The 15,480-nt window shown below is 43.9% G+C and overlaps 1 protein-coding gene across 1 annotated transcript; it reads right to left on the bottom strand.

Annotated features, from left to right (window-relative positions):
* Nucleotides 1-472: 472 nt before the first annotated feature.
* On the bottom strand, nt 473-14,626 carry LOC115074510 (probable E3 ubiquitin-protein ligase makorin-1). Its single transcript, XM_029574021.1, has 8 exons — nt 14,472-14,626; nt 8,742-8,861; nt 8,107-8,429; nt 7,379-7,527; nt 5,529-5,725; nt 2,632-2,742; nt 2,139-2,271; nt 473-1,248 (listed from the first exon to the last, which is right to left on the bottom strand). Exons 1-8 carry the CDS (start codon nt 14,603-14,605, stop codon nt 1,099-1,101), a joined length of 1,317 nt encoding a protein of 438 aa, XP_029429881.1. The 5' UTR covers nt 14,606-14,626; the 3' UTR covers nt 473-1,098.
* Between the last annotated feature and the right edge of the window lie 854 nt (nt 14,627-15,480).

Raw genomic sequence — 15,480 nt, forward strand, 5'->3', positions numbered from 1 at the left:
CTACTGTTAGGCCAGCCCTGAACAAGGACTACAGGAAAGGTCAGGTTTGTCTTGACAAGGTGACAGAGGAACCCCACTTTGTTATAATTTAGTATAAAAGGATTCAAGCAGTAGGTCATGTTTAAAATGGATAGTTACAGTGTATGGGAAGGCAGCAACTCTACAGAAGGCTTAAACATACTGCACCTTTTTTGTACAAAATCTAACCGTGATTATATAAGATGAGGCAAGATAGTGGCACCTGGTGGAGGGAAGTGGGTAATGCACATTATCTAGAATACAAAATAAGAGGATAGGGTGACACTAGTATACTGCTTGTGGGCTCAGTAGGGAGTATCTCAACATCTAATAAAACCCAGTACTGAATAGATGTTAAGTAGGAAAAAAAATCCTATATGCAGCCATGATTCGCTTTCCACATTAAACTTCTACTTGGTCTCAAAACATTGATGGGAAGTCATGACAACTGGCATAAACTGATTTTTTTTATTCAAAACTACACACCACAAGCCATGTTTACAAACATTTTTTACTTTCTTGCAGTAAGCCTACTATAAGCTTAGCACTGCAATACAACCCTCCTCCCCCCCAAACAATCCAATGCCTGCTGGTCCCTATAGCATTGCTCCAAAAAAATGACTTAGGTAAGCAGCAGCCTAGAAAAAAATGTTTCACAGCCACATGCGATGCAACAACCTGCCTTAAACACAACTCTGCAACATGTGCTGAAAGCCAGAAGCAATGGACACTGCAGTCCAATGTGTCAAAAAAAAAAAGATACAGAGACCAGACTAGTGTATGTGAGATTTAGGATTCAAACTGTTCAGCAGCAGAAGTGTCCACAATCCATCTGCTGTAGGCTCTCTGCAGTAAGATTGGAAGGAGCCTTTCCACCAGCTTGTGAAGGTAGTGTTATGAATGGAGCATAAATCCTGTACTTTGAAGCACATTTGGTAAGTGTCAGTAGCTCCACAAAAAGTTACCCCCAGAAAAAAAAAAAAAAGTGTGACAAACAGCTAGGTAAAGCCTTAAATCTAATCTGCATGTTGTGGCAGCAGAGGGAGTCACAGTGGTGCATCGTAGAGATGGCAATGTCCTCTAGTCTAAGTCGCTACACTCCAGGAGTATCTCCACCTCTGCAGGGTGATCCTGATGTTCAAGATCACTCTCCAGGATTGCAAGGGCATGATGAAACAGGTATAAGTCTTCCTCCAATTCCATCAGCTCTGCTGAAAGACGACTGAGTGCCTAACACCAATTTGAGGGGAGAGAAGATAGACTTTAGAAGATGGATTATGCAGAAGGGTAAGATTGAAAACAAAGCTGTAAAGAGTCCCATGAGTTCAGATTGATGAGTACATGGTAATTAACTGATATAAGGGAGACTACAGGTTCTGTTTGTAAATGTAATTTTAAATCCAGTTTTATAATATAAATTTGGAAGACCCAAAATTACTTGTTATACTTGCAAAAAATGAGTTATAAACCCAGAGTTAAAAAAAAGCTTCCCACTACAAAATACATTTCAGACTTGCCACCTTGTAGCAATTCCTGGATGGCAAGATTGATTCAGGATTTCTATAGTAGGTAGATAGCAAGTGGTTTCTTCAATCTTGTGAAGAGATTGCTCACATTAGTAAAGCAGGAAGCAGTCATTTGATTAGGATCAGCCTGTTACCCTGCTCTTCCTTTCCCCTACCCCAGGAGAACCAGAATCACCACTTTTCAATGGGTGTAAAAAAAAAAAAAACCTGAGCAAGTGAACTCCTACAGCTAGAGAAACTGGGTCAAAATTTAGAAGAGGTGTTCTTGCTTTGTGCCACTGAATTAGCCTAGGATTAGGAAGCTTGAACTAGTTATAGGCTGCATCAATTTATAACACCCAAGCATAGGACACATGCTTCCACTAAACTTCATGGTTTGAAAGGTAGAACAGATGGTGTCTATTGGCCATGAGAAGACTGCAAGTTACAATCCAAGGGAAATGGGAAGGAGGAAGTGTGCCATGGTGGGGCTTCTGCTGGTAGAAACCTCTGAGGTCAACCACTCATGTCCAAGCCATTGATGTTGTGCACGCGACGGCCTTCTGGTAACACTAAAGGTTAGAGGGGTACATTTGGAATTTGCTCAGTACTTACAGAAGCTGCACTAGTCCTCCGTTCACGTCTCCTTCTGGGGTGCTGTCCTGCAGGGAGCTCGTGCAAGTAAATGCAATCCGATTTGAAAGGACAATACCCATTTCCACGCATAAAAAATCTGCATCTGATTTTACTGGAATAGGAAGGGAGGTGGAAGATGAGCTTTTTGAGTAAGAAATCTCTGCCCCTTTCAAACTTGGTCAGATCCTTATGCTGTAAAACCATATTCACAAGGATGCTCAATTGCTAAGTGATATCTCCAGTTTTGCATCAAACCCATGTCCATTAAGGACCTTCTGGACTTAATTGGTTCGTTGCTCAGAGACCCTAGTAGGCCACCAAATAAGGTGTGCAGTTTGAGTCACATCTTAATTTGCTCAGAGGTGATCTTTGCCTTTTTGATAGGCATTACCCTCCATAGAATCCTTAGGTCTTACTACACCCACTTAAGCCCTTCTCTTGCTGTGTAGAAGGGTTTTCCTAATACTCATACCTTGTTCGGGCTTTGAAGGTCTCTATCAGTTGTGTCTTCTCCTCTGCATTAGTGATCCAGTATGTGTGGGGAATAAAGTAGCTGGATTTGATCCTGCACAGAGGGCAGCTCCTACGCAAATAAAATTCTCATTAATGGTCATTCTGTAAGCTTTAACATTTAAGTTCTCTTTGGATACAACAAAGTGCCTTGGAACCCAGTCAATAGAAGAACTTTGGGGAAAAAAAACATGGTGACTAGAGAAGAGGAAATGATAGTGTTAAGTTGATTCCACCAGCATAGGAAAATAGGAATCTACAGAAAGCAAGGAATTCAGGGGGGGGGGGGGGAAGAGTGCTCTCATGGTGCAGTCTGAAGGGAAGACCTGATTCCACCTTGGCACAGCACAGGCAGGTGATGTAAGAATGAGACCTGTCTTATCAAGGTGGAAGATCGCTGTGCAAAGCTTTCACCACAGAACAAGATAACGGCCATTTAATGGGTCATATGAAACGACTTTCCAAATCTTTCAGTCCTTCAAGGTCAAACCCCCATATTCCCCAAAAAAGCTTCCAGAGTTTAGACCAGTGTGTATATGCCAGGTACCAGCTGTGGGTAGGGAGCAGGTAGGAAGAGAGCAACTGTTATAAAAACACTATCATCCATTAAAATAAAATGTTTTTACTTGAATTGGTTTCCCTCTAGAGCAGAGCAGGTTTCTCACTGCCCAATCTACATAAAATGGATACAGGCAAAGTGGTTCTACCCCAAGCTCAGTTACAATCCGTCACATACACCTCCAAAACGTGTGCAGCAGACCTTACCAAGAACCAGCACTGGTGTGCATTGAGCTGATTTTATTGATGTACAACATCACCTTAATTTAACAAATTATTTTTTTTAAGAGAAAGTAGTTTGAGATTGCTATGGGGTAATTCCTGTTTTGGAATTTTTAGTCTGCCTTGCAAATGTGCAATCAAGGCTGCTTATAGCATTATTAGAATTCAGACCCTGCCTCTGAGAGCTTACAATCTAAGTGGGAACCTAAGGCAACAGGAGACTGATTTACCCAAGGTCACACGTGCCTGGGTCTCCTGCTGCTCCAACCCCAGGCCACTCTTGACCCCGTTTGTCTCCTGGCCAGACCCACTTAGGAAGTCAGAGAAGACATGCAGGCAGAGTGTAATTTTTCATAATCACACATGTAAGCCCTGGAAACCAGGATTAGTTCTGGATGGAGCTTCTCAGAAATCATATAAACAGTCCTATGAGTCCCAAATTACTATGTACACGATCAGATTGGGTCTCCTCAATCTTTTACACATTTATATTCTGAAATAAGTGCTGTTGGCTACCCCAGGTAATTGGAGTAGCTGACAGGACATCAGCCTGGTGTGAGATTGTGCAATCCATGCTGCTTTATGTATATTTTTCAAGTGCTGTACAACTTCTTATCCCTCCCCAAAAAAGCATCCATTTTGTTGCAATTTTCTCAAAGTTCAAGAGTGGACGGAGGGGGAGGGAGATTTTATCCAGTAATTGAGGTATCCCCAGTTTTCAGGAAGCAGTAATATGAGAGGACGTGGTCAAGTATGAGCTGCAAGTCAGATCAGCTTTCTGGAAAACCAGTTTCAAAACAGCCAATCTGAATTATTGCAGCAGCAGGTTAAAGATTTTCCTGGCCATTTTCAGTCCCCTAAAGATACGTAGCATTAGACATGGACTATGGTACAGTTTTAGGAGCTGTATTGTCATGGAGAAGGCAGTTGTAGGTTGGATACAACATCTTGGTGGTCTCTTACAAGTTGAAATCTTTCAGAAGTACGTCCCTATGTCCCTTCATGTAGGAATTTGAAATAGGGGTATTTAACACATTGTCAGGCCGATTCAGTAAAAAAGTCGCCGGAGAGTGCACAGGCCACTCCTGTGTGTACAATTCAGTATTTAAATGAGGGCCCGTGGTAAAAAAAAAGGCACTAGGGACACTAGCACATCCCTAGCGCCTCTTTTTTGACGGGAGTGGCGGCTGTCAGCGAGTGACAGCTGACGCTCAATTTTGCTGGCATCTGTTCTCAAACCCGCTAACAGCCAGGGATTCAGAAACAGGACCCCGGCAAAATTGAGCATCCGGTTTTCAACCCGCAAGCCGGTTTTTTTTTTAAATTATTTCTTTTTACTTTGGGACCTCTGACTTAATATCACCATATTAAGTCTGAGGGTGTACAGAAAAGCAGTTTTTACTGCTTTTCTGTATCCTTTCCCAGTGCTGGCAGAAGTTAATGCCTACCTTTGGGTAGGCACTAATTTCTGAAAGTAAAATGTGCGGCATGGCTGCACATTTTACTTAGTGAATTGTGTGAGAATAACTAATGCATTTGCATGTTGTGGGCGCTATTAGTCTGGGGGGGTTGGATGCATGTTTTTGACAGGCTATTACCCCTTACTGAATAAGGGGTAATAGCAGGCAGGGTAAACAAGGCACTCTAGCCTAAGGTCTCTAATTGGATGGAAATAGCAACACAGGGCATGTTCTGAAGAGAAGATGTGGCTACAGGCATAGAATGAGGGCAAGTAGGACTCTGGTATGATAGCACTTGAGACCTAAGTCTATTGTGACTCATTGAATGGCACTAGAAACAAGCTATGAGAGAGAGGTAGCTTCAGAGAGCTATGGCTGAAGGGAAGATGGCAGAGATTAAATTCCAGCATGGGGGCCATGTTTACAACCACCTATAAAGCTGCCCCAAGCCATATGGAACAGTTTGAAGACTAGATTTCTTGCTGTGGCTTCAATCACAATGCAAAACCAAACCAAAGGGGGAAGGCTTTGAGCATCTACTCACTGAGAATGTTCTGGATCTCTGCTAGTTTTAAAGTGGGAGCCAACCCACACCAACTGCAGTAACCCCATCACTTACTTGATAACCTCGTTTTGGAAGTCACGGCTCTTGCGCCATTGCCGAATGCAGTTTATGCAGTAGGCATGGCTGCAGTTAGGCAATATTCCAAACAGACGTTCTTCTGGAAGCAGCTTATCATAGACCTTATCCATGCATATTCCACAGATCACATCCTTGCTTTGCTCAAAAGCACTAGCACCTTCTCTGCCAGCCTCCTAGAAAGATAGGATAAGTCTTCAGAATCAGGCAAAGCATGCCTTTGCAGCCCACAAGTACTTATTCATGGAGAGGTCACTGGTGTTAAGTATCTTTTTGTAAAAACATACATATTAACATTGATTCATCCACAAGCTCTTTAGAGTTTAAAGACTTCAAGCTGGATACTTAGAAAAGTCTATAAATAAATACATCTAAAGGATGAGGAATCCAATCACATCCTCTGGTAGTGTTAGAGGAATGTTCATTCACTGACCCCACCACCCCCATTCCAAATACTACTCTGGATGGTCAATGCAAGCAAACAGATGCCTGAAGAGCAATTATATGACAGACAGCTCCAATACCCAAAAAGTAAAGCCTATAGTTTGTTCAATGAGTGTTCACTGGAATATTTGGTACTTATCTTGTGCAGACCTGTTGAACCCTCAAATAAGTGATGAGCCAGTTAACAGAAGAAATAGGGAAGGCTAATAGGATTGATGACCTAGAACAAGTGGTCAACCCATTGAGCATAAGCTATCTTGGTTTGGTAAATTGCCACCAGTATAAGCCAGCTTGTTTCAGTTTACTGTTCCCTGGTTAGTTCTCTAGTTTCTAATCATGACCTCTTGTTCCAACACAGCCTCTACCTGTGGGCTGCAGCAAGTACATATCATGGCCACTGGCAGAGAAAAGCCCTCCACTTCCTGATCCAGCTGCAGGAAACAGGAGGAAGATGAACCTGGAGCAAGCAGAGCAGAGAGGGATAGCGAGGGAGGATTGGGTGGGGATAGGACCAGAATACAATAGGGACACCTCCCCCATTGCAATTTGGGTCATCTCAGATCCTACCACTTTCTTCCTCTATCCCAGATTCCAAATCTTCAATCTTTTGCCATACTCTCCACCCCTGGTCCTCCTACACTTTCCTTGCTACATACCCAAGCTCTCTTCTGTTCCAGTACCGAGATCCCTTTTCCTCATGCTATAAAAAGGGAAATCCTACAGACAAGCAAGCTTGTAATATAACGATAGCAAGTTTTCCAGACGGGAATGTTTGAATGAGCTCTGGCATTTTCCAGGTCTTGATGCAGAAGAGAGTGCCTTAGATATTCTGCTCCCTGTTGTCAGATCTTCTGGAAAGGTGATTAGGGGAGGAAATGAAAGCAAAACCATAAGTCCACCACTGTCATTAGCTAAAGTCTGCCTTTGTGGACTTACTACTTTTAAATCCTGCAGATAGGACAGTAGATATATCTAGGCCCATCTTATTACAGGGTTTTGTGTTCACACAGGAGCACAGCATCCTTGGAAAGTGAACACCATACAAGCCTGCAGCAAATGGACAATTCTGACCAACTAAAGATCTCTGAAAACCACATACAATTGACTTCTCTTTAAATGAGTATATCAGTTTCATGCCATACTGATAACAAGCTACATGATGCTTTATCCAAATTAGAGCTCCTGCCCCCTGGACAACAGCCCTAATACAGAGGACTAAGTCCTAGGTACAAGCGATGTGATTTTCTGCCAGGTCACGTCAGGTAAGCCAGCGTGGAATCTTAACTTGCTTGCTGGAGTGGAGCGGAAGGTAGGCACCTCCACTTGCCTCAATGCTATTAAGAAAAATTACCACTGGGTACCCGAGAGCGAACTGAAGCATCTACCTTGCCTTCATTTAGGACTGCATTATCTGCGAGGCTCTCCTTAGAGGAAGCTTCTATTAATCCAATACCAGTTTCACGATATTCTTCACACTCCTGCAGTGCTGGCTCAGAAGTGGACCTCACCAGGCCAGGCTCCTGCGATCCAAAACCTGAATGACAGCAGATTTGTTAAGGAACTGCACCCACCAAACTGATGTCTCAAGAACATGTTCTCTTCCTTGAGAGCTCCAATGGCTTATCCAACAAGCCAGAGAGCCCCATAACCAAGAGCTCCTGCACATTAGGAAACAAGGTTGCAGCATGCAGGAAGGAGCTCCCGAAGTCCCTTGTTAGAACATTTTAGGAAAAACAGACACCAAATGGAGCAGAGTTAGCAAGAGACCCTCGATAAAGATGGAGCACAATACTGCTGGTGGGCTGTAACTACAGGCTAGAGAGGCAAAGGCACCCAAGCCAAGAGTGTTTGAAATGCAAGTTGTGGGGTTAGTGAATGAAAATCCAGAAGTGTCACAGACCTCCCACCAGCCAGGTTGTTTGATTGGGGGAGGGGGTGGTGTGGAGAAGGAAAATGGGAAATAAAAAAGGGACAAGGCAGCAGAGAGAGGGGAACAGGGTGGGGGCACAAACTTGCATGCAAAGAGTCAGCCATAAAACTTTAGCACCTGAGACAGCAATATGGCTCTTCCTGAGGCACACTAACAGATCTAGTGCAAGGTGTTTAATCTTACTCCTTGCCAGCAGAGGGCGCCGAGGGACAAACTCAGCAGCCTGGGCCCAGTGCTCTGAGGAACTACGAGAAGAGTCCCCTCCCTCGTCATCCTCAAATTCTGTGCTCAGCCGTTCAAAGCTTCTCCGCAGCTGTGCCATGCTGGGGATGGCGGGTTCTGATCCACAGCGACTTCCTGGATTCTGCAGTGCTGCTGGTTCCAGAAAAGTGGATGGCTCTGAGCCACGGCGATATGGCAACAGGCTGCCTCCAGGCACAAAGACCACAGGGTCAGAGCTGCGCCTGCTCCCACACTGTCCTTCAGATAAAGAAATATGCTGGAAGCTGGAGGGGATTAATGTTGAGTATTAGAAAGTATGTTTAGCTGTATTAAGAGGAATATGATTTTGTGTGTTCCCTCCCCCCTTATGATTTAACACATTTTTAGTCATTTATGTCCTAGAAAAAAAAAAGTTTAGATCTCAAAACCCCAAATGATCAACGAACATTTATCAATGATACAGTAGACTAGTGTCCCTGTTTTAGGAAAGCAGGTAAGATTCCAGCCATCCCGAAACAGGTAAGCTTCAGCTGTTCTAAAGAGGGCAGTTCATGCTACACTTTCAGGTAGCCAAGACCGTTCCAGGACAAGTTTACCTGCAGCGGTCTCCATAGCCACAGAAGCCATTCTGGAAAAACCTGCAGATCTGGGACGACTTTCTGTCATGAGAAAAACGGCAGCTCTGCCCCCATCTGCAGGCTCCACGGATGAAATTTCTGAAGCAAGAGATTAAAACACAAAAGTTAACTCCAGCTGACCTCCACTATTAAAGGAGTGCTTTTCCCCAACTTGAGGCCAAGCTCCCAGTACACCCAGTGTTGAATTTTAAAAGCTAAGAGTCCAGAAGAGATTACATGACTTACCTCCCTCTAGTAATGGCCAGGTTTCCATGGACTTGGCCCCACATATCCATTCATCCTATAACCAGACCCAATGAGTGCATAGCATTGCTATCCCAGGAGTAGAGTGCAATCAAAGGCAATTCAGGAGCAACCTCAGATCTGATACAATAGGGTAGCTAGGGTAAATAGGTCTCCACCTTCAAGTTGCACACAGAGGTAGGACAATGTGTTAACCAAATAGCTAACTGGGTGGCATAATTATCACATATATGCTAGTGACTAGATTCTTGTAAGTCATTTCTTGTAAATTTAACCCAAAAGGCAGAAACAATATGATTGCTGACCTTTAACATCTTTTGCTTTTTTCAAGTCTGATCAGTCCAATCTCATGTTACTGGAATTCTCTTTTCACCAGAGTAGTCTGGTTTCATGGAAAACCTTCAAGGAGCCTTTACCCCCCACCTCATGGCAAACAGACCGCTTTCTTAGACTGCACTTTGTCAGCCTGAACAAGAGGTAGTGTTGTATTCCATACTTCAGCCCACAAACCCAACAATCAGTAAACTGTATTCCTGCAAGCCCGTCATGGCCCAGTATAGAATGAAAGGATGCAAGCATCTATGCAACCTAAAAATCCACACCAGTGAATATTAGCCACAAGATGTGGTTTGACTGTCAATCTGCAAACTCCTAATCTGTACAAGGTTAGCAATGCTGGCAAAAGAGCTGTAACATTTAATACCCCACCTTTTGATACAAAGCAAAAAAAAAAAAAAAGAAAGTTATATACAATGTGCTGCCAATTTCTAATCCAGGGGCTCTTCAATTGTGCTTCATACAAGTTGCTCCAGAAGTGTTAAATAAAAGCCACAATTGCATGAGAATTGCTTTATTGAATAATGTAACATGCTAGCACTCCTTTCCTTGGGCAGGTGTGAGCATGAAGTGGCTTTACCAGAATACAAGTGAATCGCAGAACATTTTATAATGTGGGTAGTTTGATGAGGTGGTCGAGGCAGTACAATTTGTTATTGAGTTAAAAAGACTTTGTTTTCTCTAAGTCCTTGTGAATTGAGATAGCCCTAGTTTCACTATGAGCTCTCTGCTCTGTGGGTTGATTTATTGCTGGTCCCATCTCACCTGAATTAGAATCAATACTTCTGATTCAGGGGGGACTCCTGCACTTCCAATAAGTTTTACTCCATGAAGAACTTACATTGCGACCAAGCGTTAAACAGACCTGCCCAGGACAATTGGTCCTCATCGCTTAGCAAGGTTACCGCTACAGCACAGTGGAATCTCTTAAGTACAGCTTTGGAGCCAAAACAAACCCCAATTTGAATAAGATGAGTTTTGCCAATGAAGTTGAGTATTAGCAAGGCTGTGCCTCAATGGCCCCCCCACCACACAAAGTGTGGCCTTTTAGAAAGATGATCTTGGCAGCGTGACCTTGGATAGTATTTGGGAGCCAGACCAAGTGCTGCACGTTCTGGAGATAGTGGGACTTTGGTGGTTGACCTTTGCCTCTTCTGCACATGTGTGTCTTATTACTAAATGAGAAACCAACTGGGAACTGTTCCGCCACAATTTAAAGAGGCCAACTATTTGTTCTCTTGGCTGGATAATTCAAATCTATGATTAGATGACAGAAGGAAGTCAAAAGCCAGCTCAGCAAGGACTATCATAGCCCCATTCCTTTGTCCTGATATTATGGGCTTTGCTGGAGACCTGCTTTACCGTGCATCTTTTTGAAGGCAACGTTTGCCCTTCTTATATGTGACTTCCTTCACTGGCAGATAAAAGCACTTACTAAAGATTCATTCAGATTTACACATGCACTTTTTTATTAGAAGGATCGTTATGGATATGAAAGATGTTAGACCTAGGAATAACCCCTATCACCACAGCAGCCTCCCAACTGATGTGACAAAAAAGAGTAATCAAGTGGTTAGAATAGCAGGCTGTGAACCAGAAAAGTCAGTTCAAATCCCAGAAACCCTTGTGACCTTGGGAAGTCCTCATCCTTCACTTCCTCAGGTACAGAAATTTAGATTGTAAATCTTCAGGGGATAGGGTAATACCTACAATACCTGAATGAAATCTGCTTTACAGTGACTGACAGTCATGAAAGGTGGTATTAAAATGCTAATGAATTTTACTGGTACTTGTCTCCTGTGACCCTTTCCCCTTGTAGGATCTTAACTGTGAACTGGCGACTATCTTAACTGTGAACTGGCGACTATCCCTCTCTTGAATAACCTATTGTATTTGACTTTAACACAGCTAGCTAACTGAACTCTGTGGGAAAAGTCACACAATCAGGATGATCTGTTCCTTCACTGTGGGTCCTTTAAACAAAGGGTTTAGCATTAAAAGTAGTAGTATAAACAAAGTTAATGCAGTTGTAGATGTAGAAGGTTTGCATTTTAACTTCCAGAGATTAGTAGGTATATTTTGAGGGCTCATCTTCCTTAGCCATTCCTACCATTGTGGCAAAGATAATATGCAGAGCACACCCTTAACCCATGGCTGTACAAGCTACTGCCAGTTTAGTGCAGAAAGCATGGACACAAGACTATCCCTTGCATGGAAATACCATGTTAATAAAGCCATTAGCAAAGGTGCACAGGTTTAATGCACAAAGACACGGTAAAACCTGGACTTATACTGCCAGACCATGAGAAAGTATGTTTTGTGCTCATAACCATCTCTGTGCACAGATGTGCTAGGGCTTCAGGCTGAGCAACCACAGCATCCAGAGCCCTCAGAGGCATCGCTTCTCCCAGTCATCTGCAATGAGAAGGACCTGCTCCCAGTGCAATCAAGGAACTGGCTTCCTAGTCTTCCTCCCCAGCAAGAACTGACACCCACAGATCCCCAGCCAGTAGTGGTGTACATCTCCAAACACTAGCTGTTCCCCCAGGGAGGCTAGAGCCCTAGCAAACTAGCAGTGCTGAGTATGCAAAAAAAAAAAAAAGCAAGCAGCACCTAGGCACACTAACTCAGGTTTCTGCACCCATTTAACTCCCAATTAGCATAACATTAGCTCTCTGCATTGGAGTTAAACATTTTTTAATGTGAGCATTAAGAAACTGTGCACTGAATTTCAGCAGTTTTAATGCAAGCTTTATTACATCAGCCCTATTGATTCCAAATAACTTATGGTGCTGTTATACTGATCATAACCCACCCAACTCATGTAGAGTACAAATACCACACTAAAAAGAGGATCCTAGGAAATGCTTAATATAAATGGCCTGGCCATGGTATTGAAATCCAAGAAGTGTAACCCCCCCCATATACACATCCCAAGAGAGGACGTAATGAAACTTAAAGGGGACAATCAAAGCTTTTTATAAAAAAAAAAAAGCTATGTAAATCGTAGTTTTGCCTCAGATTCAGACCCAGTTTCCTGCATGGTTTTAACCTTAATCAGGCCGATACAATCTAGTGTGCTCGGTTGAGTGCACTGCTTTATACTCTTGGACATGCGTTTTGGAAACATGTCCAAAACCCTCATGGGACTAGCGCATCCAAAACATGCTTCCAAGCCAGCACGTAGCTAATAGCGTTCATCACAAATAAATTTATGTTGAGAAGGTTATGAGGTATTCCACACGATGCAAAAAAAAAAAAAAAAAAAAAAAAAGGTACTCAACATGCACATTTTTACTCAAAAATTAACACCTGCCTTAGAGGAACCGAAAAAACAACTGGAAAAAAATGTCACTTGTGGTCAGATTAGGAAAGTGGAAGCTCAATTAAACCCGCACGGATGGCCATCTCACCTGGGCACCTGCTGCCAAGGAGGTGCTAGGGGCACAATTGTCACTACCACTTAAATATTAAGTCAGGCACTGGGAGAAATGGATTGATGCACGTTTAATGTGCAGTGATATTGCATCAGCCTGAGTGAGTTCTCAGGTCAGCAGCCTCGCTCAGGCATTTGAGGATTAGGTTATTGCATGGACAAGGACATACACGAGTTTCAGATTTAGGAGGACCTCCAGGCAAACTTGTTGCAGCCATAGTCTTTTCTTACTGAGATTCAAAGGCAGAGGGGGGAGAATCTATTAGATGTCAGATGTGCCATCATGCCAGGCTGGGAATGAAACAGAGTATCTTTAGGAATTTCAAGAATTAAGTTTGAATTAAAAAGAAAAAAGGGGGGGGGGGGGGGAATGGTATGACAGACATACAACAAAGAGACCCATTTCCATGTGAGTTTACTTGTTTATGAATTTAACAAAATACAATGAATCTAAGCAGGTGCCATACTAATTCTTATCTGAAAGACTCTTGTCATGTAGCACTGACAGAGCAGACAAATCAGGACGAATGGGGGTCTTTGAGGTAGAGAGAGGGCACAGCTATTCATACCTTTAACAGCAAACGTTTATGCAGTAAGACAGGATGAAAAAAAAAGACAGGGGCAGGAAATGGGGGAGGGGAGAAGAATCTGTCAGGGTTTCAGCAGGTCTGCCAAAGTCTGGGCCAAATCCATGTTCCAGAGAAGTGGTATCAAGAAAAGGATGCAGCCTGGTACCTTATGCTAGAAGTGGACACCTTGGGGTTTTTTTTATAGGACTTTTTCCATTGCCTGCCACTTATGACTAAGGTGCAGTGCCTCTCCCATCCCCAGACCCTTCATGCCTGCTGCTCAGCTCAGTGTCCATAAGAAAGGAGAAAGGGACACAGCTAACCAAAGGACTGCATAGGCAGCCATTTTTATCCTGGATCCACGTGTTAGACAGCGAGAGCTTCTATTTTCATGAAAGATGGCAGGGAGGTACAGCCTGGGATTTCACTGTGGGGCAGGCAGGAAGTGCACCCCTGTCACCAGAGGAGAATTGCACGCGCACTAAGTCAGGACCTGCTATGGCCACGTTCATAAGAGAAGCTTCAGATGCCCCTGGGCACCTTAATGCCCTTCCTTCAAGAACAGGAAAGCTGGCTATGTTCCCTGGATTTAAAGGATGCCTCCTCTCAAACTACAGCCAAATTACCTGAAAAGAAAAGAGAGGCTCCCCACCGCCCCTGCAGAACAATAAAGGCACATTCTGCCCTCCAGCAGTTGCTAATTACTTTTATTCAGCTGAAGTTACACCCTCCCCACTATGCTCCCCAGCTTTCAGACTAGGGGAAGTCAAACATTACGTCCACGCTACGGGCGAACTGCAGTGAGCTCAGCCCAAGTCTGAAAAAGCAGGAAGGAATCCGATTCCTTAGTCCAGCATCACCTCTTGACATACAACCGTTTATAAGGGCAGATCAGGCAAGGTCTCCTGAAAGCCACAGCCACTCTCACAACTTCTAGGAGGACAAAGGGCGACCAACTAGAAGTCCTGAGTGGCAGAACACCTCATCCCTTGAGCCTCCCGCATGCCCAGCGAGCAGCCCTACAGCAAGGCAAAGGGGCTGCAGTGGTACCAGGAGGACTGAGCAGGGGGGAAACGAAGGCTTCACGAAGCCCTAACTGTGTACCTGCAAGGTGCCCTGGTAGACAGTCCTCGGCCATAGGCACCGGTGGCTGCGGCGGCTGCTGCCATTGGCCCAGGCTCCATCTTGTATTCTCCTACACAGATCAAAAAAATAAAAGAGCCCGGCTCCGGGAGCATTTAAATGCCAGAGGGAGCCTTCCGGGCCCGGCCAGCCCCTAGGAGTTAGCGAATAGAAATGGGGCGCCGTGGAGCCACCCAGGAGCCTGTTAGCCTATAATGCTGAAGAGCCATAGGGAGGAGCCATTAAGGGAATCATTGGGGGTAGGTAGCTCTCCCGGGCTAAGGCAGCCGAGGTGCGAGCTGAATCTCCCTCCGCTCGGGGTGATACCTAGCAGCGTTAGTGCTGGTATCATCCCCGCTCTGCATTTCCTATATTTTATCCCTCTCCATGTTTTGGTGGATCGTTTGTTGCATTGGTATTTAATGTTTATTGCACACTTTTTATACCAAGAGGGGATCCCGGATTTCTGATACTTTTTCCCCAAAACTTTTGTTTTTTTTTTTTTGTTATTGTAAAATTGAAGTTCAGATCGATAGGTAAATTAAAGGATTCAATGCAATCTCCATTCTTTGCTATCAAAATATTATTTTTGGATAACTTCCTCAAGTCCAAAAGAGGAAAAGCAAACCGTTGTTCTCCTTTCTTATGACCACTTCTGGTGCCTGTTAAACCACGATTGAATTACATCGCGCTGGGATAGGGAGTGGATTTACAGGCACGAAACACAGGCAGGCTCTGGCAGTGCACCCACCAGGTTAATCTCGTCCTGGCTTTACCCTCAATGCATGCAGTTGTAGCTCAGATTTTCCTATTGATGTTCCTAAGAAAGTCAGAAGCACATGGGATTTCTTTTATGGTCATCCTACGGGATGCATTTGTTAATGCCTGCAACAGGGGCTTCCTAGGTAGTCCCTGGCCACGTTGACACTTGAGGTCTGTTTTGAAATGGATCCCGAGGTGCCATGTTCACCTCTGGCCAGAATAGATTCCT

Source organism: Rhinatrema bivittatum, chromosome 12, assembly GCF_901001135.1.
Source record: "Rhinatrema bivittatum chromosome 12, aRhiBiv1.1, whole genome shotgun sequence".
NCBI lineage: Eukaryota > Metazoa > Chordata > Amphibia > Gymnophiona > Rhinatrematidae > Rhinatrema > Rhinatrema bivittatum.

Excerpts from the sequence above, each read along its gene's own strand:
- LOC115074510 (XM_029574021.1), bottom strand. The coding sequence starts at position 14,605 with ATGCTCCCGGAGCCGGGCTCTTTTATTTTTTTGATCTGTGTAGGAGAA. Across the intron at positions 8,862-14,471 it reads TCTACCAGGGCACCTTGCAG|AAATTTCATCCGTGGAGCCT; the intron begins GTACACAGTTAG and ends CTCTTGCTTCAG. Across the intron at positions 7,528-8,106 it reads GCGCCCTCTGCTGGCAAGGA|GTTTTGGATCGCAGGAGCCT; the intron begins GTAAGATTAAAC and ends GCTGTCATTCAG.